The 24936-nt window shown below is 40.1% G+C and overlaps 2 protein-coding genes across 3 annotated transcripts in view; one reads left to right on the top strand and one right to left on the bottom strand.

The window, feature by feature from the left end:
- LAMTOR3 (late endosomal/lysosomal adaptor, MAPK and MTOR activator 3) overlaps positions 1-24936 on the top strand; it is a 125120-nt gene that overhangs the window by 47802 nt on the left and 52382 nt on the right. Inside the window, exon 8 of one of the 2 annotated variants that reach the window (XM_060147616.1) lies at positions 5451-5995. The exons of the other annotated variant lie outside the window; for it this stretch is intronic. Coding sequence (XP_060003599.1) covers positions 5451-5527 — 77 coding nt within the window. The 3' untranslated portion in view covers positions 5528-5995. Of the gene's footprint in view, positions 1-5450; positions 5996-24936 lie in introns of those variants that run through there. 2 annotated transcript variants of the gene reach the window in all.
- The window catches only part of DAPP1 (dual adaptor of phosphotyrosine and 3-phosphoinositides 1), a 60156-nt gene that overhangs the window by 32539 nt on the left and 2681 nt on the right, over positions 1-24936 (bottom strand). The window contains exons 2-3 of the mRNA XM_060147613.1: positions 7427-7549; positions 4716-4849 (exon numbers count right to left, since the gene is read on the bottom strand). Of these exons, the coding sequence (XP_060003596.1) occupies positions 4716-4849; positions 7427-7549 (257 nt within the window). The remainder of the gene's footprint in view (positions 1-4715; positions 4850-7426; positions 7550-24936) is intronic.

Below are 24936 nucleotides of genomic sequence, written 5' to 3'. Positions count from 1 at the left end.
TCTGGTTTCACTCTACTGAAGACATTAAATAGATATAAAATTGTGAGGCAAAAGTGTACGGTTGTTGTTTATTTGGACATCTTCCCTGTTGCCCTCAAAGGTGATGCCATTCCTGCCAGTGAATGAGTGTGAGAAAGTCTCTCTTAAATAAACTCACTCCCCAAACCCTGGAGGGTGAGGCTGGCCTGAGTGGGTCTGGGCTGGTCTGCAGAGTGGCCTGAAATACCCAGTTCTAGCCCTTCCCATTCTGGGGATCTGGAGGTCAGAACCCTGGCAGGGCCTCATCCATTGTGCAGACAAATGCTTCCCCTGGTGATCCTTAACCGACCAAAAATTTTAATAAGAATTTACACTTCATCTGATGGTGAAGAAGGAATCATCAGCCTGGAGGTCTCCTGATCACTGGAAGACAATTCTTTTTAAATTTTTTAAATTTTTAATTGAAGTACAGTTGATTTACAAAGTTGTGTTAATTTTTGCTGCACAGCAAAGTGATTCAGCCATACGTATATATACACACTCTTTTAAAAAATACTCTTTTGCATTATGGTTTATCCCAGGAGATTGGATATAGTTCCCTGTGCTATAAAGTAGGTCCTGTTGTTTACCCACTCTAAATGTAATAGCTTGTATCTACCAACCCCAAACTCCCAGTCCATCCCTCTCCCTTCCCCTTGGCAACCACAAGTCATTTCTCTATGTCTATGAGTCTGTTTCTGCTTTATAGGTAAGTTCATTTATGCCATATTTTCAATTCCACACATAAGTGATATCATATGGTATTGGTCTTTCTCTTTCTGACTTACTTCACTTAGTATGATAATCTCTAGGTCCAACCATGTTGCTGCAAAATGGCATTATTTTGTTCTTTTTTACATCTGAGTAGTATTCCACTGTATATATGGACCACATCTCCTTTATCCATTCGTCTGTTGATGGACATTTAGGCTGTTTCCATGTCTTGGCTGTTGTGACTAGTGCTGCTATGAACGTAGAAGTGCACGTATCTTTTTGAATTATAGTTTTGTCTGGCTATATACCTAGGAGTAGGACTGCTGGGTCATATGGTAGTTCTATTTTTAGTTTTTTAAAGAATCTCCATACTGTTTTCCATAGTGGCTGTACCAGTTTACATTCCCACCGACAGTGTGGGAGGGTTCCCTTTTCTTCAGGAGCCAATTCTTTCTTTCTTTTCTTTTCTTTTTTCTTTTCTTTTCTTTTCATTTCCCTTCCTTCCTTCCTTCCTTCCTTCCTTCTTTTCTTTTCTTTTTCCTTCCTTCCTTCCTTCCTTCCTTCCTTCCTTCCTTCCTTCCTTTCTTGCTGCGTTGGGTCTTCATTGCTGTGCACCAGCTTCTCATTGCAGTGGCTTTTCTTGTTGCAGAGCACGGGCTCTAGGCACACAGGCTTCAGTAGTTGTGGCTCGCGGGCTCTAGAGCTCAGGCTCAGTAGTTGTGGTGCAAGGGCTTAGTTGCTCCGCAGCACGTGGGATCTTCCTGGACCAAGGATCAAACCCATGTCCCCTCCATTGGCAAGTGGATTCTTAACCACTGTGCCACCAGGGAAGTCCCCAGGAACCAATTCTTAAATGAACAAGAAGAGATCTGTTTTTAGAAGATGGAATCCCAGTTTCCATTCACTGTTATTCATAGGTCACACTGCTGACTCCGTGACTTCCAAGGACCATCTGGGCTTAAAAGCCATCATAGCTTCAGCAGGTTATCTTGTTTCCTGAGGTCTATTACTCTCAGGGGGCATAACAGAAGCTCCTATGTCATGGGTTTTGCCCCTTGTTCCCAGCTTTGGTGGCTTTGCCTTCATCTGGCAGTGACAGATAAGAGGAATATTTCAGAGTTACTGGGATCTAACTCAAGAGCCGGAAGCCAGTTTGTCAAGTACATATCTATCGGCACCCAGGGTCTGTAACAGGGGTTTAAATAGCAACAAATTCCCAACTGGGTAATGAATAGAACAGAGGAGAGGCAATGGAGAGCAAAAATCTCAGTTTCCTAAGTTTGCAATAAATAAAATAACAATTATAGTGATGATAAGGCTACAGCAAGTTTCAGCTTTTTTTTTAAGTTTTGAATTTTATTGTATTCATTCTTTTGTACAGCAGGTTCTTATTAGTCATCCATTTTAAACATATTAGTGTATATATGTGAATCCCAATCTCCGAATTCATCACACCACCACCACCCGCCCTCCGTCACTTTGAAGAAAACTCCCACAGGTGTCTGGATTACAAATCTTTATAATTCCTATTGCATTAATCACAAACCTTCTTTAGTCAGATGAATCTATTTGCTGGGAAGCTTAATATTGACCCAAATGTAATCTGAGGAGCCTTTACTTTGGTGCAGTCTTAGGTGATCCTTTCACCTAGTGATTGGATCAGTGCCAGAAAAGCTCAACCGGAAAGTACTGCATTCACGTTGATCTCAGAGATGTGGTATATACATAGACACACACAATGAAATACTACTCAGCCATAAAAAAAGAGAAATTTTGCCATTTGCAGCAACATGGATGGATTTGGAGGGCATTATACTAAGTGAAATAAGTCAGACAGAGAAAGACAAATACTGTATATCACTTATATGTGGAATCTAAAAAATACAACAAACTAGTGAATATAATAAAAAAGAAGCAGACTCACAGACATAGAGAACAAACTAACGGTTACCAGTGGGGTGAGGGAAGAGGGGAGGGACAGTATAGGGGTAGGGGGTTAAGAGGTACAAATTATTGTGCTTAATAAATGCTACATGGATATATTCTATAGCACAGGGAATATAGCCAATATTTTATAATGACCATAAATGGAGTAAAATTTTTAAAAATTGTGAATCACTATATTGTACACCTGTAACATAGAGTATTGTACTTCAACTATACTTCAATTAAAAAGAATTTAAAATAAAACAAAGAAAACTTTTTTTAAAAAAAGGGAGGGGTTTTGAAACTTGCTAGTAGGCAGAATATGTACTTTTTCCTAACTTGGAGAAAGTCTGGAAAGGAGTACGGAGAATGACCAAAGATACTGAAAATAGAGTCTAGAGGGAGAGTTTAAAAGAAGGGAGCTGATTTTGCTTGGCGAGAGAAGAGGAGGCTGGAAAGTAATGATGGTAATGGCTTTGAAGGATACAAAGAGTTGCAACTTACAGTCATCATTCATTCATTTATTCATTCACTCACCCAAAGCACCATGCACTGTACCAGGACCTGGGAGACACAGAGAAGGACAAAAATTGAAGTAGACAAAACAGAGTCCTTGGCTTCAACATCTCCTCTCCATTGCCAGTGACCAAGAATTGAACGAAAATGAGTGTAGATTGTAGAGTGTAAGAAATAAGTCTGAAGGGAAGGGATTTGAAATTGAAATGCTTGCCAAGACCAAAGTAGCAAAGGAAATAAAATCATTACCACTTGCCCTTTGTTTATGAGAATTATTGCTGGTTAAATGATAAAGTAATTTTCAGGGTTGATTAGGAGAATTTCCACCAGAAACAAAAAAGATGACTGCTTCAATTTTATGGTTTGAAATAATCTATCAAAGACCTTGTATGGTCAGTATAAAGTAAGTCAACTATTTTGTGGTTTCCACTGTGCTTTTTGTCTTTCCTTGACTCTGTGTGAGTCATATCAGGGTCTATTCAGGCCACAGAAATAGCAGAAAAGGAAAAGGCACTGGTGGCATCTCTCCCAGTGTGATCAACAAAAAGCCCACTAACCAAGTTTACCACGAAAATGAGTGTGTACAAATTCACAGCAACTGACTCTGCTATTAAGGTTTGAATTCCTCTTGTGCTTGGTTCTTGGAACTGTCCAACTTTTGATTAACTGAGAATCATCAACAATTTAGGACATATAAAATTGTGATTCTATGTCACAAATACAGAGGAAATCCTTTACTTTATTTAAATAGTATAGACAAATGAGTTAGATAATTTAAATACCAAGCGAGTGTGTTTGTTCTTTAACTTGAATTTTCTGGTTTGACTCTAACCACCCAGAAAGGAAATTTTAAACTATTTCCAGCCATACTTAAGTGCCATGTAAAAACTTACCAGAAACCAAGACAAGAGAAACAGAATTTTAGGATGAAATTAAGAAATTGTTCAGGAGAGTAATTTCTAGTCAGTATTTTTAATATTCCATGATCTTTGGGAAATTGCATTTCATTTTAAAATGCTCAAAAACTGCTCAAAATGATCATTTTTGGGTCTCCCCAGTATGCAAACTTCTCATACCTAAACTTCTGAGGAATCAAAAAATTGTTCTTTCCTTTGTTCTTTCTTTGTTTACTGTATATATCATTATAAAACAAATAGGTCATTTTAAAGAAATGTGTGCTTTTAATCAATCCATTAAATAACACATTCTGAGAAAAATGCCTATTTTGCACAAGGTGCATTGTTTTCTCCTAAAAATAATACTAACATACTGACATATATATATATACTGAAGTATATATATACTGAAATATAATATACTGAAGTATATAATATACTGAAGTATATTATATACTGAAATATATATATATATTTTAATGTAGCATATGGCACTGTAATTGGAAAAAAGTTTCTAAACATATCCAGTTGCCTATAGTATGCACATAATTCAATAGAAGTGACAACTATTTAATTGAAATCTGCTTTGTCCCGCCTCCATCCTGAAACGATATCTCACAGGTCAAGTATCTGTTCATAGCTTACCTGTCTCACTTCCAATCAAAGGCTGATTTGCAAAATGCTTGACAAAATCTTTCAAAGATGAGAATTCATTAAAGCCAAATTTAAATGAATATCCAGTATATTCAACGTGAAAGTGTTTGACGGAGTCTTTGGCTCTAAAAGGGAAAAAAATGTTTAACATTATTTAAGAAATGAGTATCTTTTTTGAAGGGGAATGTAACCTTAGGCATTAGCATTACCATTAAACCTTCTAAAAGCTGAGAGTTATGACACCATCACTGAAACCACTGGCACTTAAAGAACAGCGCTGGTTTCTTCGGGCAGAGCGTGCTCTCAATTTTTCATTCTAATGAAAGACAAGAGCCGGTGCTCCCTGTGAATTCTCTGACTTGCCGAACGAGTCTTTGAACATTAACCTCTTAAGGGGCATGAGTTTAAGAAGGGCAGGAAGAGAGATGATAGAAATGGCAAGTCACTCCCTCCCCGTATTCTTCTCTGTGCCTGGCCCTCCTCCCTTACTTGTTTGGGAGTCAATCCAAATTCTGCTTCTGTCACTTAATCAGTTATGTGAGCCCAGCCCTTTGCCTCCCATGCCTATTCCACTGCCTGCTGAATAAAATATCAGATTTCCTACGTTGTCATTCTCCACTTCATTTTTGGAATAAGGCAGAGAATTAAATTTTTAAAAATTTATATATACTTGATTTGACCCAATCCTATCTTTCAAGCCTCACTTCCACTATTCCTCTCTTGCAGGGCATGCTGTAACTTTAGCAAGCATCAGAATCACCTGCAGTGCCCAGGTTTCTGGACGCTACCCCCTGAGTTCCTGATTCAGTAGGCCTGGGGTGGGGCCTGAGATCTGTATTCCTAACCTGCTCTCTGGTGATGCTACTGTTCTGGGGACCACACCTTGGGAACTGCTGCAGTGCCGCCACGCCTACTGTTCTCCTAGGAGTTTCTGCCTTTGTCCCTTAGCTCGTACAGCTCCCTTCACCTGTGACTTCTTCCACTTTGTTCCTGATCAAGTTTCAGTTCAAATGCCACTTACTCTATCAAATATTGCTTGCTACTTCTGGCTTGAGTTACTTGCCTTTTCTCTTCTCAACAACCCAAGCACTTACCTTGTTTTCCTTCATGGCATTTACAGCGCTCTACTTTGTAGTAAGGTATTTGGATATGGTCCTATTGCCCCTGTGAGGCTATACTTCCTGATGTCAAGGTCTCTACAGCACTTATCAAAGTGGTAGGCACAGAGCGGATGCTTTGAAATATTTATTATTAAGAAAGCGAATGACCAAATGAATAAAAACAATCATTCTCCTGAGCTGGTCTGTGATTCCTCTTACTTTTGCTGGTGGTTATTATTTTTTAAAGCATTTCTAAGTGCTTGTAATGGAAATTAATATTTTATATTTTAACTTTGTATATAGATGTAATATATATATCATCTCTTTGTAAGGAGCTTATAATTGTTCAGGCGAGACATACAAAAGTGAAAAGTTAACCTTCTTTTAGCCAACAATTCCACAGATTTGCTTGAGATCTGGGGGAGATCCATGCGATAAAGGATCAACCATCTAACCACTTTAATGCAATTTTAACATTTGCTGTTGATTTGAGAAAGCACAATTCCTGTTTCCCCCAAAGCAGAATTCTATTTCTGGTGAATATTTTTCCCAAAAATGTTTTTTAGAAAATTTGTAAATAAAACAATAATGGTTTGAGGTTATTGGCTGGGTGGCCGAGGGCAATTACATGGAGTCCTCACATCACCATTCTGACCCAGGGGCAACTCCCTGTGAACCCAGAAAGACTTGCTACATGTCAGTGGACGCCAAGGTGACAGATAACAAATGACTCCCCCCGATTATCACGTGACTAGGTCACCTTCTCTGAAAGGGAGGCCAACCAGGAGGAAGGGGATGGGAGAGAAACCCTGGAAGGACAATCACTGTTTTGAGCAGGGCATACATGGTGGGCACTAGATTAACTTTCTTTTTCTTTCTTTTTTTTTTTTTTTTTGCGGTACGCGGGCCTCTCACTGCTGTGGCCTCTCCCGTTGCGGAGCACAGGCTCCGGACGCGCAGGCTCAGCAGCCATGGCTCACGGGCCCAGCCACTCCGCGGCATGTGGGATCTTCCCGGGGCACGAACCCGTGTCCCCCGCATTGGCAGGCGGACTCTCAATCACTGCGCCACCAGGGAAGTCCTAGATTAACTTTCTTAATAGGTGAAATGGAAATTCAAGAAAGAAGGTCAGTCCATTTATAGAAAAAAACTAAAAGTTGCATACTGCCTGCTTGAGTTTGTGATTATGAAAACTGCACAGCCACAAGTCATTCTGATTTTCCAGAGGAAGCAAGGAATAGTGAAAGGGGCACCGGGCCAGGTTTCAGGGATGTGATTCTGGTGCTGTTTCTATCACTGATTTATTGGGTGGAAGACACTTTACCACTTCAGGTTTCAGTTTCTTCATCAGTCAAGCAAGAGTTCTGGGTTAAACAATTCATAAAATCTCCTTCAGCTCTAACATTTTTTCTCCACCAATGGAAGGGGCAAGAATGTTTTCGGCAGGCTCACCACTCAGAGCTTGGCATCCTGGGCCCTGCTGGTCTAGCAGGAATCAAGAGAATTCGGTTCTCTGGCAATCTGAGTGTGACCATGGAGTCAGTGCCCCGATAAATAAGAGGTAGGACCCCACTGAATTTATAGAGTTCTTAGGCATCCTACCTCACAGAGAGAGAGTACAGCCCTGTCCTTTCATTGCTGTTCCGCAGAAGGTAGCTCCCGTCGCATCCATTGGAGAGGAGAAGAGCCTCGGCTGCATGTCGGGTGAGGTTACCATGGTACCACCTGTGGAGGAGAGAGCAGCGCTTTCACTCAGGGTGAACCACAGGGGGACTCTTCCTGCACTGGCTTTTCCTCTCAGCAATATTCTCCACTCCGGGAGGCCCGAGACCAAACTCTGAGCCAAAACATCAAGAAAAGGAAATTGCCGGATGAGGCTGAAGGGGAAAGGAGAGAGCTGGCTAATCGCAGAGTGTTACGGGTTGAATTGTATCCTGTTGAGGTGCTAAGCCCCAGTACCTCAGAATGGGGCCTTATTTGGAGACAGGGTCTCCAGTGAGTTATGATGAGGTTATTAAGGTGGGCCCTAATTCAATAGGACTGGCGTCCTCTCGTGAAAAGGGGACTTCTGGAGATACACTTGCACACAGGGAGAATGCCATGTGAACATGAGGAAGGCCACCTGCAAGTCAAGGAGGGCGGGCTGGAGCGGATCCTCCTCCACAGCCCTCCAAAGGAGCCCACCCTTCTGACACCTTGATTTCGGGCATCTAGCCTCCAGGACTGTGAGAGAATCAGTTTCCGCTGTTTAAGCCACCCGTTATGCGGTACCTCGTCGTCGCAGTCCTAGCAAACAAACACACACTTTACTTTGTAGACAGAAAGTTTTTTAAAAATCCAAGTCAAAAATAACCATAAGAATAGATTTTGGCCAATTTTCTCTCTTTCTTTTGGTCTCTCTCTCACACTCTCTTTCGAAAGTGTGGTACCACCTTTTGCAGTGTAGAACACCACTGAGCTGTTATACCAGAGTCCGTTGTCATGAGGGAAATGAAGTTGAGCACAAGGAATTCAGATGTTTTATACTGAGATGCAAGCCCCATCCAATATTGTTTCAAACTGACAAATATCTGCACAGCTGGGGAAGTCCCAAGGACATTCAAACTGATGTATGTGTTTTAAAAAACAAAATACAGGGCTTCCCTGGTGGTGCAGTGGTTAAAAATCTGCCTGCCAATACAAGGGACACGGGTTCCAGCCCTGGTCTGGGAAGATCCCACATGCCACGGAGCAACTAAGCCCGTGAGCCACCACTACTGAGCCTGCGCTCTAGAGACCGCGAGCCACAACTACTGAGCCAACGTGCCACAACTACTGAAGCCCGCACGCCTAGAACCCATGCTCTGCAGCAAGAGAAGCCCCCACTTGCCACAACTAGAGAAAGCCCATGTGCAGCAACGAAGACCCAATGTAGCCAAAAAAAAAATTAAAAAATAATAAAAACCAGAAAACAGAAACACATCAGAAAAGGTAACATATATCCACAGTAGAAAAAAAAATCTACGTAGTTCAAAAGAAAACATAATGAACATAAAGCTTTTTTCTCTCCCTTAATCCTCAGTCCCCCTATTCCTTTCCCCAGGGGACCCCAACGTTAACCATTTTTTGTGCTTCCTCCTGAGAGGTATCCCATGCATTTAGACGCATTCAGGCCTGTCCGCTACTGCAGTTCTCTGGAAATAAGAGCATTCCAGGCACACTTGTGCACCTCACTCCTTCTTCCTAATGACAGCTTTTTCCCGTTCTTTTTAATGAGCGGTAGAGAGAGTTCAGTGTGGTGATGAGGACCGTGGGCTCTGCAGTCAATCTGCCTGAGTCCCGATCTGGGTGGCACCTCTTATTAGCTGTACCACTGTGGGCAAGTTACCTAACCAATCCGAGTCTCCGTCTTCTCACCTCTAAAATAGAATTAGTAACAGTTGTACCCTGTGGGCCAGTTGTAAGTTCTGTTCACATTAACACATATGAAATGGTCAAAACAGGCTTGGCAAACAGCTGGGTTCAAAACACATTAGGAGTTGTCACGAAGCCATTGAGATCCACAAAGCCATAACTTGCAATGTATCTTCTGGGACGTGATTTTCTTGTTGCTCAAATATAATTGTTGATTACTTTCAACTTACTGCAGATAACAGAAAGCTAGGTCCTGGGGACAGTAGCTGCTGCTAGGGACCCACAGTCCAGGGCAGTGGAGGGGAAGGGGACACAAGCAATTACACAAATATTGGTAATGTCAGTGAACTAAGTACTGTTAAAGAAATGTGCATGGTGTACAAGGAAGACCCCTGCTCTGGGGGTGAGGGATCCTACTGGGATGTCCCTGTGGCACGATATTTTCACCTGATAATAAAAATTAAATGTAAGACTAAATGTAGAAGGAAGTTTCTACATAGGTCTCCGAGCTATCTGTTTTCTAAATCTGCATTTGCTAATATCTGCTTCTTTAGCACATTTCCTCTTTGGGGCAGAGATGCCTCCACCCTGTGTTAGAAATGTGCTTGCTAGCTGAAAGCAATGGCAAGGTGAAGCATTTTATAAAAAATCCCATTGACTTACTTACCCATTCAGTCGACTAATTCCCAGACATGCTCAAATCTTCACGGAATGAAATTACTATAAAAGACAATTGGAACCTAAAACTAGTATGTTGTATGTCAATTATACCTCTTTTTTTTTTTTTAAAAAAAGGACAATTGGAGGAGCTAAAAGTGAGGCTCTCAAAAACGTCAGGTTTGTTTACAGACAAAATTCTAATTCCTTTTGATAAGTGAAATCTCTACAAGGTCACAAGTTCTTAAATACATTTTGCCTGTAATTATTTTTTGAATGAACATTTCAGCAAACCATTTAGTTTGAGCCAATAGATTACTTATTTGAAGCAACAAAAATTTTTTATTTGTTTATTTATTTATTTATTTTGGCCACGCAGTGTGTGGGATCTTAGTTCCCCAACCAGGGATCAAACCCACGCCCCCTGCATTGGAAGCACAGAGTCTTAACCACTGGACCACCAGGGAAGTCCCTTGAAGCAACAAAATTTGATCAACAAAATTCTAAAATGTAAAGAATTTGAACATTCCTTGGGATTATTTTCAACAAGATCTGATGTCTATCTAAACCATTTACAGAATTCTGATCATCCCAGCTTGGCAGTTTTTACTGAGAACTTTTTTATGGTAATCTTTTAAACAGTAGCTATATATCATAAACACATAAGAAATCCTTGAATATAAAGCAAGAAGGATCACACTGTGCTCTAATTTGGAACATCTCAGGGAGTGTTAATTTCTGGGTGAGAAACATCACTTGGTTGAGTCAACATCACTGTCACAGTTTTCGTGGAGTCCTGGGTCTGGGCAAACCTAAGACAGAGGCTGCCAGGCAGCCACCTATGCTTCATGATGTCTGCAGGGCAATGAGGACCCTCATTCCCCAAACAACTCTTCCACAAATACCTAAACTCCCTGTCTTAATTGAGTTAAGCATCCTTTCCTAGGAACTTCTGATTAGCATATCTTCCAGGGAAGTGACTATAAAGCCAAATAACATTACCTACCCTTTGCAGGAATATGTCCATCTTTGGTAAGGATGGTTCAAGACTGTGTACATAAAGAGTGAAAGGTTGAAAATACAGTCTTATTCAGCTGGTAGTTTTCCCACAGTCAACCTTCTATCATTTAACTTTATTTTATTTATTTATTTATTTATTTTTATGGTATGTTAGTTTATCATTTAACTTTATAAATCTTTATCTATTAAGCTCAAATCTGTGCAAGGCATTGTATTAGGCAGGTCAAAGGAAACACAAACCCAGGCCGAGCCTCAAGAAACCATTAATCTAGTCAAGAGTGTAAGACAAGTACTTTGCAAACTACATCCAAGACAGAGTAAAGTATCCAGCGGGGGTTATAGGAAGAAAGATCAAGGCCATTTTTTGAATGACCCAACATCTAAGTAGGCCTTGAAGAATATGAAAGTTATTTTTTAAAGTGTGCATTATTTTTTTCTGATTATAAAGCATATGTAGTAAAAATTAAAATATGTACACATACAGAAGAGAAAATGAAAGTCTTTCACAGAAGAGGAAATATGTATTTCAAATAAACAGTCTCACTATTAATCAGAAAAATGCAAATTAAAACAACAATGCAGTACTTTTGTAATCCACCAGATCTGCTAAAATTGAAGGATTAGCATTAAGTACTGGAGAATTTGGGGGCCCTGGATATTATCATCTACTGTTGGCAGGTGTTTAAGTTGGAGGGGAACTTAGCACATCTAGTGTAACTGGACATGCACACATGACCAGCGACTCCACTTCTGGTAGCTTATTAGTGAAACACTCACACGTACACAGAAGGAAGTGTGAATTAAGGTGTCTACTGAAGAGCGTTTGTGAGAATAAAATTTAGGAGCCATCCTAAATATCTACCAACAGTGAGATGACAGATAAGTGCAGTGCAGTGAGTGCTCATAGGATGAGATTATGTTAAAAGTTAACCGAAAGAGTTTGAAAAGCTAAGAGCGTTGTTGGTTGCCAAATGCTAAAGGCAGGGAGTTGGGTGCTACCAACACATTGTGAGGGGGCACCAGGAATGATTACCACCCTCTGATGGCCGATGCAGTCCTGAACAACTGAGAATTGTCCCGCTCAGAATGCTAATCACTCCCCCACGGAGAAACATGGAGTGAATATTTGTGTCCGGGCACATCCAAGTTGACAGATCCCAAAACATATTGTTAGGTTAGAGGAACTGGTGGCAGGTATAGTCTGAAACCACTTCATTTTGAAAAATCTCTCTCCTTCCCTCCAAACAATACAACACATACAATAATATATAAAAGCACAAAATAGAAGTCTGATAAAATACACACCAAACTCATAAGTTTGGTCCTTAAAAGAAGGAACCAGCATTGAGGGTGTTGTTAAAGGGGACTTTAGCGCAATCAAATTTTCCTAATTTAGCTTGTTCTAATGAAAAATAAAATAAAATACATGCATATATTAATTGGGTAACTAAAATTGGAAAAAGAGAAAATTGTATGTCTACCTTGATCCAACCTCCAGGGCCCTGTTAATGTTGGCTTTATTTAATTATTTTACTTAATTTACTTATTCAACTATTGTTTATTGAACACCGGAAATGACCTAGCATTTGCGGGGAGGGAGAGAGACTTTTTCTCTATTTAAAGTCTGGTGGGATACGGAGTGACAATCGTTCAGGGAGCTATTTTGTGCAAAGGGAATAACAGGAACAAAGGCCAAGAAGCAAGAGAATGCCAGGTATGTACAGGGTCAGAGCCCTGCATGGTGGGGTGGGGTGAGTAATTCAGGTGAGTGCCAAAGGGCAGCAGTCAGGCATGGCGAGACGAAGCTGGGGGGAGACTGATGCTGTCTTATACTGGGCCCTGGATGCTGACAGTTCCCTGGCTGATGTCTACAGGGCTTTTTATGGATTAATACGCATATACAATAGCTCATTACATAGAGTCCTAATTGCATGGGCCTCAAGTTCCTGTAACAGGGACTGTGTTTAACATTTTTTTATTTTGTTCTTCTGATTATTAGATGGAAGAGTCCATTAAGGGGCTTGAAACTTACAAAATTTGAAAGTCTCTTTATGAAAATTAATGTAAAATTACCAAAAAAAGAAAAGAATAATTATTTAGAATGAGAAATCACAATAGATTACAAATTTTAAAAGCTGACATCAACAAAATGAAAAGGCAGCCTACTGAATGGGAATAAATATTTGCAAATCATATATCTGATAATGGGTTAATATTCTAAATAGATAAAGAACTCATACAGCTCAATAGCAAAAAACAAATAATCCAAAGCAATCCGATTTAAAAATGGGCAGAAGATCTGAATGGACATTTTCCAAAGCAGACACACAGATGGCCAACAGATATATGAAAAGATGCTCAACATCACTAATCATTGGGGAAATGCAAATGAAAACCACAGTGAGCTACCACCTCGCACCTGTTAGAATGGCCATCGTCAAACAGACAAGAACTAGCAAGTGTTGGTGTGGATGTGGAGAAAATGTTGGTGGGCATGTAAATTGGTACAACCACTATAGAAAACAGTAGGGGGGTTTCTCAAAAAATTAAAAATAGAACTACTATATTGACCCAGCAATACCACTCCCGGGTATTTATCTGAGGAAAATTAAAACACTAATTAGAAAAGATATATGCACCCCGATATTCATTGCAGCACTGTTTACGATAGCTAAGACATGGAAACAACTAAATGTCCATTGATGGATGAATGGATAAGGAAAATGTTTTATATATATATATATATATATTCATTCAGCCATAAAAAGAGTGAAATCTGGCCATTTTTGACAACATGAGTGGACCTTGAGTGCATTATGCTAAACGAAATGTCAGACAGAAAAAGATAGATACCGTATGATCTCACTTATATGAGAAATCCAGAAAACAAAACAACCAACCAAACTAAACTAAACTAAAACAGACTCAGAGATACAGAAAACAAATGTATAGTTGCCGTAAGGGAGGGAGTTGTGTGTGAACTATGTATAGGAGATTAAGGGGTACTAACGGCCAGATATAAAATAAATACGCCACAGGGATGAAATATACGGCATAAGGAACATGGTCAATAATACTGTAATAGCTTTGTAGGGCACAGATGTTTACTAAACTTAGCATGGCAATCATTTCATAATGCACACAAGTGTCAAGTTACTAGGTAGTACACCTGAAACTAACATAATATTGTATGTCAACTATATTTTGATTAAAAAAAGAATAAAAATTCACCAAGCTTTAACTATGAAAAGATAATAAATAAGTAAAAATAAAAAAACAAATGAAAAACCAAGTTCATGGATATAGAGAACAGATTGCTGGTTGCCAGAGGTGGCGGAGGAAGGGATAGTGAGATGGGTAAAGGGTACCAAAAGGTACAAATTTCCAGTTATAAAATGACTAAGTCATGGGGATGTAATGTACAGCTTGGTGACTACAGTTAATAATACTGTATTGCTTATTTGAAAGTTGCTAGAAAAGTGGGTCTTGAAAGCTCTCATCACAGGAAAAAAAAAGTTTTGTTAACCATGTGTGGTGATGGATGTTAACTGGACTGATTGCAGTGATCATTTTGCTATATATACATTATCAAATCATTATATTTATTTTACTTCTGAAATGAATATAATGTTATATGTCAATTATATCACAAATTAAAAAAATAAAAATAAAAAACTGACAAATACCACAAACATTTCAAAACTGAGAAAACAACTTATATTCATTAATTAAGTGTTTACATACCCTTATACCTTTTTTTCTCTATACTTTTGGCCATGTCATCTCTGGTTATTTCTTCATCTAAAAACAATTGTATACTACAATTTTCTATATAGAGGATAGAATAAGAAGCCAGTCTTTTACCTATAATGCTTTTTAAAATTATTGATAGCATAGAAAAGTTATTTTCAACGTCATGATGTGATATTGCTAATGAAGTTTTTAGGACCGTTGGAAAATTTGAGAACCTCTATCAAATTTCTTTCATAAATGAGCTGTAAGATTTCAGGGTGTTTAAAATTGTAATGTTCAGGGACTTTGAGTTGACTACATTTATTTTAACTACATCACTAGGGTCTGTGCAAGGCAGAGGACCTGAAGCTGAAGCTTCGTTGGCTTCACTCTCTCACTTCTGGTGATTATAAAAGCCACGTCTGCTTTTTATTTTTTTAAAAATTAAATAATTAAAAATGTTTAACTTAGTAAATAAAAGCCACACATAATCCCTCATCGCAGAGAAAATCACAACCAGCAGCCTGGTTTATATTTCTAAATTTTGTACAAAGTCTAAACCCTAATAAGACCCTTATTCAATCTTTGTTTACATATTACTAATGATGCGGAACTCACTCCTTGTATAGGCAAGCCCATTCCATACTTCCATGATTGATGGCCAGAAAACTCTTGCCTATATATCAAATTACCGTTTCTTGCTGTACGGCTTTCAACAGATGGTCTCAGAGCTACTTCTTGGAGTTATATAGATTATACTTATACAAATAGTTAGAAGCATTTAGAATGTTCCCTCTTTTGCTTCCATCGTCTTCAACTTCTCCTTTCACAATAGATTTTCAGTCCCTTGATCACCCAGAGAACTTATCTCCTCTGAATACCTTCTAAATTTTCAAAATCTATCTTCAAGGTAAGACCTGACGTGCAAAACAAAGCCCCACAAGATCTCCCCATTCTGGCTGCCAGGTACACTGTAAGGCAACCCAAGATTGCATTCGTTTCTTGACAGTTGCATCATGCTGCTGATTCACGCTAGACCTGCTGTTGGTTAAAACCCCCAAGCAAGTCATCTTCCTCTGCGGCTCTGCCACTTCTCCCACAGCTGCATTAGAAAGATGATGTTTTTAGAATTACGTGCAATAAGAAACCTTTTTGCTCCTGGGAACTGCCAAGCGAAAAGGAATGCTAATAAGCAGCTAACTTGGGTCACAAACACCCATGCAGTATCAGTGAAAATTTTGTGAGATGAGAGCTGGCCTTTGTCTCCACTCTTTTCCTCAGCAATGAGTCCTTCTGCTCCAATGACTTCTGACGCGTTCGTTATGTGACACCACACGAGTAGCAACCTCTGTCTTTCTCATCTGCCAAGGTGACTAGTAATAACACCTGGTAGGAAAACTCTCTTATTTTCATGTTGGAACACTGACGTCTTTAATAAACTTCTTATATGAGTGTTTAACTTTTGCAGAAGAGAACAAGGTAAATAAACACTTTGCTATTTATACAACATATTATGAATATGCTGGGCACTGTGCTGCGTGCTGGGAATACGACTTCTCTGCTATTTGGGATAGGGTTCATTCTCCTGAAACTTAAAAAAAAAAAAAAAAAGCCTTTTTCGTCTCATTTTCTCTGAAGAAGTAAAAAAGAGCAAGAAATTTCTCTTTATAACAGCACTTTCGAAGCAATGTTGTATTTTCCTTTTCCCCCAAAGTCCACACATCGTCATAAATAAGTCTCAGGGCTAATAGTGAGCAGAGGCTCACCAAGCTTCCAGAGAATATTTGTACTGGGTTTATGAGATTATCAAACCCACAGCTGGCCTTGAAGGAAACAGTGGCCTTATCCCTCCCATGATACAGTAACAAATCAGGAAACACCCACTCACTAAAGAATTTTCATAGCTGCCTCTCGGTAAGATACAGGAAATAAGATCAACCACAGAGAAGGCAGTCGGGCTTGATCCAGAAAGCTGGTCCTCAGTTCTGCCTCTTCTCTCATTCCCGTGCCCTTTGTGTTAGAACCTTCTGGGAAATTGCCCCTGCCTATTGGAGCCTTCACAGTTTCTTATCCCAATCGGTTTCATTGTCTTAATTTGCTGATACAAGTTTATATCTCATTCTGCTCTGTCCTTTAAAGGAGAGGCTTTCAAACTTTTCGAATTAGTCCACAGTATAAAATGCATTTGGCCTCCCTCTCTTTTGTCTCTCTATACACACACACACACACACATACATACACACACACACTTACGTTATAAACGTACAAAAAACCCCAAAAAGTGTTATAGGAAACAACACTATTCTTCTAAACACTATTTACTATATTCTTTTCTATTTTTTTTAAACAAATATTGATTGTGACCCACTAAATACACTTTAAGAACACTCTTGGGTTGTACCTGGTGTTTGAAAAACAATGCGAAGCCTTTCCACTCAATACCCTGAGATTTTGTTAGGAATTCACATTTGCAGGCTTCCTAGACCTGTTGAATTATCATCTGTTTTTATCAAGAGCCCCACATGATTGCTATGCAGTTTAGCATTTGAGAAGCATGGAGCTGAAGAACTCTTGGTCCTAAAAACTTTAACTCATTTCAATAACCTTGATGGTTTGAGTGTACAGAGTGTGGTATCTAAAAGCGGGACAGAGAGAGCAAAGAGTGTACTAAGGAGCTTTACAGTACTTAGGAAATAAGTACTTAGAGGAAAAGAGAAGGATCTGTGGCAAATTTCATCAAAAAATCCCCCAATAGCTGCCATCTTAGTGATGGGGGCAGTAAATGGTATAGAAGGAGGAGCCCATGAGGGGATGAAATGATCAGGGAAAACTTCATGGAGGAAGAATACCATGAGTTGGAACTTGAAGCATAGATATAGAATTCATCAAGTGTGAGAGAAAAAAGCATTCCAACCGGAGCAGTAGCATAAGCAAAGGCACTGAGGTTGACATATGCATGGTGTATACAGGAAACACAATGCCTACCTGGAACAGAGGGTCTATGTTGAGGAGTAATGCAAAACAAGACTGGAAGAACAAGTGGGCACAGAAATCAGTCTTGCATGTTAAAACATGAGCCATACATCCGTTTACATTACATACATCTTGGGGAGAAAATTTCTTAGTAACCCATGTTTACAGATTATTCATATATTTAATGACATACTTTTCCCCTTCCTGGCAAAGAGAAGTGACATAGAACCTAGATTCTGTCCCTTCAGGCTTATAAAGAGGACATACATTTCAACCCAAAGCAATAATAGAAATTCCTAATTGTGTAAAAAGGGCTAACAGGCGTTGGAGTTGAACAGCCAATGAAAGCTCTCTTCTTTGGAGAATTTTCACTTTTTTTTTCATTTTCAAACTTATTCTCACTTTTGAATGATGCTGACACACTTTCTGAACTCTCTAGACCAAAGATTGTAAATGCGTAACCTATGATGCCATGGATAACAGAGCTTCTCTTAAGGCCATGGATAACATAGCTCATTGATCTGTCTTCTTGCTTGCTAGGTCTGTGCTTGACCTCAGAATCCTGCTAACACAATGATGATAGAATAAAAAATGAATCTATTAGGCAATCTCAATCTAAGCAATTTTAACTTGGGCTCATGTGTCCTCAGCACTTGAGTCACTCCATGGGATTTGCCTGACTGCTGCTCGCCTTTGTGTACATTTGTTCACAGTGTTGGTGCTAGACACTTTGACTTCATGAAAACATGAAGCCCTTGACTCTTTACGCCATCAGAAATCATGGATTAAGGAAAAGGAAATGTCTTATTTAGCTCAAAAACTATCAGTGCGGCAATTTGTATTATAGTCAGGCCGTGGCGTATATTATGTGACAATGTGGTGTTGACCACATAAACATGTTAAGTCCCCTGTTCACAGATGTGGGCTTACCTTTCCATTGATCATAGCAAATGGACCCTGACCAAGGAGAGAACCCAGGAGAGGCTTTGCAAAAAGTTTGAAAGTTCTATGTATCGTAGTGTGATACATAGGGGAGGCTGAAGAAAGACCACAGTCTTTCCAATCAGGAGGTTTCTGTGATGGAACCAGCTTGTCTGAGGCTTTCCACATTACCATTCTAAATGTCCACATTTACAAATGCTAATAGCAGAGCTAAATGGTGAGGCCAGCTGCCCCAGGCTTTAGGAAGCATACCTGAGTGATGACAGAGGCGGAGTATGTATTTGGTCAAACAATGAACTAAAGGTGGGGCCCCAAGTGTTTTTTTGTGGGAGTCAAGGTTCAGCTACAGGGAAACAAGACTGAAGGGGTATGATAATTCTGTGGGAGTTGGAAACCAGGATAAACTTGTTCTTGAAGGAGCCTGATGAATGAGGCAAGGAGTTCTGAGAGATGGAAACACAGAAAGAGAGAGACTCAGAGATCCAGAGACACAGATGGGCACAAAGAGTGAGAGATACATAAGTCAAGAGCTGTAGAAAGAGAGGTATACAGACCTAGAGACAAGAGAAAGGCACAGCGGCTCATGTAGATAGCCAGAGGCACCTAGGGACAGTGACCTAGGGAACACAAATAGAGACCCAATCAGAGTGGTCCAGAGACAGAGGCAGAGAAACCAAAGTGAGAGAAAGATACAGACCCACAGAGCATGACATGGGTCAATGCACCCAGGGCTGTCAGAGACGTGAGAGACCCGAGGGCAGAGTCACGGATGGGGAGATGGGGGCTGGGAGGCAAATTGCGTCTCATTCCAGAAGAGGTCCTCTCCAGTCCCCAGGTCAGCACAGTACACAAATGGCTGTAAAACCGAAAGAGCATCATTGCTCCTCCAGTGGTTGGGGCTCAGGGAATGTTTGATTTGGACTGGGAACCAAAGCTCAGAGACTGACTAGAAAAACTATTTCATGGATAAGAGCTTGAGGGGGACTTGAACGCCTGGGCAGAGATTCCAAACCAGAGGCTCTCTCAGGAGGGCTCATCTCGGAGTGGAATCAAGCTTGACTCTGCACAAACTGTGGTTACTCTTGCATCCTCTATACATCATAAAATGCTGCTTCAGGGTAATTGTCTTTGGACTGTAGTTGCCATTGACAACCTACCATTGTGGGTTGGGACAGGAGACAGAGAAGGTCACTTTCGGGAAGCTATAACTCTAGGAAAAAGTCCCAAACTTTGGGGGAATGTAAAAAAAAGATCTTTGTTTCATTAGTTATTTCCTGTCTATTCCATTGCTCAGATGCTGCCTCTAACCAATGTCAATTTGTCCCAGCGGTAAAAACTTTTGTTAAGAGGACTGAGTGAGTCTGAGGGTAATAAATACAAGTACGTCACCAGTGTTGGTGTGGTGGGCTGAAGTCAGCGACCTTGAGTTCTGGTCTTGGCTTTGACCCAACTTGGGACAATTCAGATATTTAGACATCCGCTCTTTGTCAAGTGCTGAGCTTGGATGGAAGAGACAAATACGCGTAACCTACTGCCCTGCCCCTAAGGAGATCACTGTCAAAAACAGTGTGCTGTGCTCAGCCTAGATCAGGTGGCCAAACCTCTTAGGGCTTTAGGACTGACATCTAGAAAATGATTCTAAGATTATGTAGAGAATTAACCCAAAGTACAGACTCAACTGGTGGGGGGTCAGAATCATACGAGCAATCACATGAGACCTAGGCAACTTTAGATATTTACAACGAGAAAGCAAACCATGGATGAATTAGAAGAATTTCGTGCCATTAAGATTTTCAAAACTGCTTTGATGCCATTTTGAAAAACTATACAAAAGCAGAACTCATTCTTATTTGATTGTGAATCACTTATGTTTTTAGCTCAGTAGAATTACTGGCTTCCACCCCTGTTCCTTCCTTACTATTCCCAGGTCCTCACTCTAGTTTCTTATACACCAATCTGTAAACTCTCTCACTCATTAGTTTTATTGTCTCTGGACTCATTACTATTGATCATGCTCAACTACCAGATTAATCTACCTTAAAAAAACCCCACGATGACCATGTAGTTCCACGTTCCTATAAACATTCAATGATTACATATTGTCAAATGATGTTTGACCAAAGTCCAAACTCAATCTATTTAAGGCCTTCCGGAATTTGGATCAATCTAAATATTCAAATTTTAATACAGGGCAACAGGATAGCCTGGGAAAGACCAGACCCAGAACCTGCTTTGAGAACGAACAAGAAGCAGATGATGAAAATGTATGCTACCAGAAAGTGAGAGCAAAATTATATGCATGGTATGAGCGCAATTCAATCTACGTGCACGTGCGTGTGCGTGTGTGTGTGTGTTTACAGAAAAATATTTTTTAAAGACTGGAGAGAAGTTGAGCAATATGTCATTTTGGGTGGTGGTACAGGGCTGACATTTTTGGTGCTTTTCTTTATTCACCAAATTTTCAATAATTAATACATTTTATTATTATTTTAAAGTGTTTATTATAAATAATTCCAAATATACAAGAAAGTAGAAAACTGAGTGTAAATAATACCCACATTTAAATAATACCCATATTTTAGGTGGAATAATTTTTAACTTTTTGCCAGATTTCCTTCATATATTTTTGGACGAATGTTTTAAAAGTAAGTTACAGATATCATAGCACTTTAATCTTAAGTAATTCAGCATGTGTCTCTAAAAAGCAACACTCTCTTACATAGCTATACTTTTATCAAAACAAATTAAGTTGTTGCCTTTAGGCTTTTTAAATTTTTTTTTTTTTTTTGCGGTACGCGGGCCTCTCACTGTTGTGGCCTCTCCCGTTGCGGAGCACAGAGCTCCGGACGCGCAGGCTCAATGGCCATGGCTCACGGGCCCAGCCGCTCCGCAGCATGTGGGATCTTCCCGGACCGGGACACGAACCCGTGTCCCCTGCATCGGCAGGTGGACTCTCAACCACTGTGCCACCAGAGAAGCCCAAACTTAAATATTTTTGAGCAAAGAAAGTCTAACAACAGATAACAGGAGCAGGCACTAGTAGTTGGGGAAGCAAGACCACAGGGAATCTGTAGGTGACCGAGTGACAGCCAAGACTTGGCTACGTGAGCTGTGGTTGGGTTCAGACAGGTCCACCTCAGGGAGGAGTAGCCAGAGCATGGGGGCTCAGACTAGGAATTTATCGTAGTTGACAGGATCATTGAGAGGAGTTGGTGGGAGCAAGAAATTAACCCAGGCTTAAAAAAAAAACAACAAAAAAACAGGCTAAGTGTATGGTTATGACACTAGAAACTAGAAGAGGAAAGCCAGGTGGAAGCTTTCTCATAGAATGTAGCTGAAGGTGGGCACTCTGAGAGGTAAAGACCACAGCAAGACTGAACGATGAGTAACTGCTGGGTCCCAGGGACTGGGACGGTCTGAGTCCATGTGGACACTTTTTATTTTCTGAATATTCATATGTTTTGCCACTTTTACTGCTTTATTCATGCCATTTTCTCTTTAGAAAATGTCTTCTTCTCTGCCTTCAACTGACAAAAATCCTACGGGTTCCAAGGCCATCTTCTCCACATCCAATGATCTCCTCCTTTCTTGCCATCTGCTGTGTTCTTTATGTAGACACTGCAATGACCCTCAGTCCCTCTATCCTGCGTTCTAACTCCACCCACTCATGCATTCTCTGTCCTCTACACTGTAAACTCCTTGAGGGGACAACCACTTCTTACTGTCAGTAACTCCCACACTGCCTTGCATAATGTCATCATTCAACAGATAGATCTATGAATAAATGGAAAAGAGAATGAATGAAACAAAGTGACCCCACTCGATGTGGAGAACGTGTGTGGCTGGATTTCCACATGTAAGTAGAAGGAAGTCACCGTTACCCATAGAGGAACAGAAGCACAACAACTGAAGAGGAAATTCGCTCGAGTCCAAGCAAGATCAAACTGTACACTAGTTACATACTCTCGCTCGGCCACAAGAGAATCACCTTCCATTTTTAGAGTCCAAGATTACGGAATTGTGCCCAGAAGAGGAACAAGCTTTTTTGCTCTACTTGGTGTCAGCTCTGTAAACAGCTTCCTTTAAAGCTTTGAATTTACTATGCTTTTCTGAGCCTATTCGATTTGCCTAGCCCCAAAGAAAGGAATCTACACACAATTCAAAAAAGTTCTGATGAATTAGGATATTGATCTGGCTTTGTATATGCATGTCTGTTACGTGAAGAATGTGAAAGAATAATGTCTTTTAGTAAAACAATGCGTTGGTGGTAGCAATCACAGAACTACTTTTTCTCTCAGTTCTCACTAGCACTAACAGTGCTGATATAATAAGCAGGAAGTTGTGTTAGTGGAGAAGCATGTGGGCTCTGGGGCCAAACTCCTGGGTTTGAAGGTTTATGAATGTGTCATCTTGAGCATATGATAAAAGTTCTGTCCTTCGTTTTTCTCATTTGTGAGCAGAAATGTCACTAGTGGTAGTAACTCCCTGGCAGTGATGTGTGAATTTAATAAGTCATACAAGCAAAAGGCTTAAAATAGTGCCTGGCACATGGTGAGCATCCAACCCTTACTAAATTGCCGTTCTTAGAAGGTGTACCTTCTTCCATCGGTGGAGAGAGAGTCAGCTCTGGAGTACGTGCCTAGGCACTCTCGGGGCACCACCTATGAGGTCTGTGACCTGGACAGTTCACTTGACCAATCTGAAGTCGCCTTCTGCATCTATAAGATGAGTATAATCCTACTGTATTGATGGTGTTATTGTGAAGGCCAAACTCTGTGAACGACCTGGCGCCGGCCAATGACCCTGGTATGGTGGAATAAGCATGGCCTTGGGACCCAGATTCTCTGGGACTCCAGGCAGCTTGATTTCTCTGCTAATGAGTCTCCTCATGTGTAAAGCTGGAACGTAGATACCTTTTGAAGGCCAGAGCTCCTGTATGCAAAATGTCTGCCTCTTCATAAGACCGCGCTTTGGTGATTGTTACTTATCCCCTGGGTCGTCAGCAAACCACCACGTGAGGGCCAGTTCCTACCAGGGTACACGTTTTGGTGTAGACTGTGAGCCGAGCATGGTTTTACATTTTTAAGTGGTTAGGGGAAAAAAAGAAGAATATTTTATGACTCGTGACAATTGTATGAAATTCAAATTTCAGCGTCCTTAAATAATATTTTGTTTGAACACCGTCACGGTCATCTGTTTCTGTGTTATCTATGGCTGTTTTTGCATGACAATGACAGATGTGAGTAGCTGAAGCAGAAATCATACAGCCTGCGAAGCCTAAAATATTTACTACCTGGCTTCTGACAAAAAAAGTTTGCTGATCCCTGATCTGCTCCAACCTTCTCTTATATGGGAAGCAGCAGAGAAATTAGTTTTTAATTAATTTACTTAAATATCCAGAGCTTCGAGTCTACTTTCTTGACTCTGACAGCACAGCCAAACACAGACACTTCCTTATAAAATTTGAGACGGGAAAATATATAAAAAAGGGAACATTTATTATATTTCTTGCTTGAAGGAATATGTCTGAGTAGATAATTTGAATATCTAAAGATATGCTAAAATATTTTTATTTCACAGTATCCCTTTTGTGTCTGTAGTTATGTAGTTTGTAGTTACATACAAAACTACATGGTTTTGTAGGAACCTTTGTTAGAATCAAAGAATTGCTGGAATCATCAATTATTAACTGATTAGCAATTCTATCCTAGTTTGTTCCTTAAGGGGTGCCTCAAATATTCACTATTTGTTTCACAGCCCCCTCGCTTCATTATGGAAGCCACACACAGCCTGCCTTTCTGTTCCCAGTACACCTCCTGCTTCTCACCGACCGTTCTCCACAGCCTTTGCCCCTCCCTCCCCCATCCCATTCGGCCAACGTGTACATACGTGAAGCTGAGCAACCATTGCAAATTGTGTTATTTCCCCTTTGCTTCTGGAAGCATTAATATGTTTAGGATGAAGGAAACTAAGTGTCTTTAAACTGATACTCTGCATGTGAGACACAGAAATGCATCTGAGTTGCTTGATTTAGGTACTTTAGAAAGAATGTCTTCTGAGCAAGTCGTGTGTGTCCTAGAAAGGCAGGGGATGGATTTGCTGCAATGCAGGGTTTAATCTGCAGAGCTTACAGATGCCAGAACCTGAAGAAAAATGGGACCAAAGAACAAAGATCCCATCTCTTTAATTTAACCACCACCTTGTCTGTCTGTATCTATCAAAAATACAAAGGTAAGAACCTACCTAACTACTCAGATAACCTATTAAAAACGATTTCAAAATGAAGGCATTAAAACCAGCCACTTTTTATCTATCAACTGCTTTAAACCATTTTGTTTTTAAGGAGCGTTTTAAAAACTGAATTAATTAGAAGTTTGGGGGTAGATTATACCTAA

This window comes from Lagenorhynchus albirostris, chromosome 4 (assembly GCF_949774975.1).
Source record: "Lagenorhynchus albirostris chromosome 4, mLagAlb1.1, whole genome shotgun sequence".
NCBI classification, from domain to species: Eukaryota; Metazoa; Chordata; class Mammalia; order Artiodactyla; family Delphinidae; genus Lagenorhynchus; species Lagenorhynchus albirostris.
Note: the sequence above shows the minus strand (reverse complement) of the source record. Positions and strands in the feature narration are given on the sequence as shown.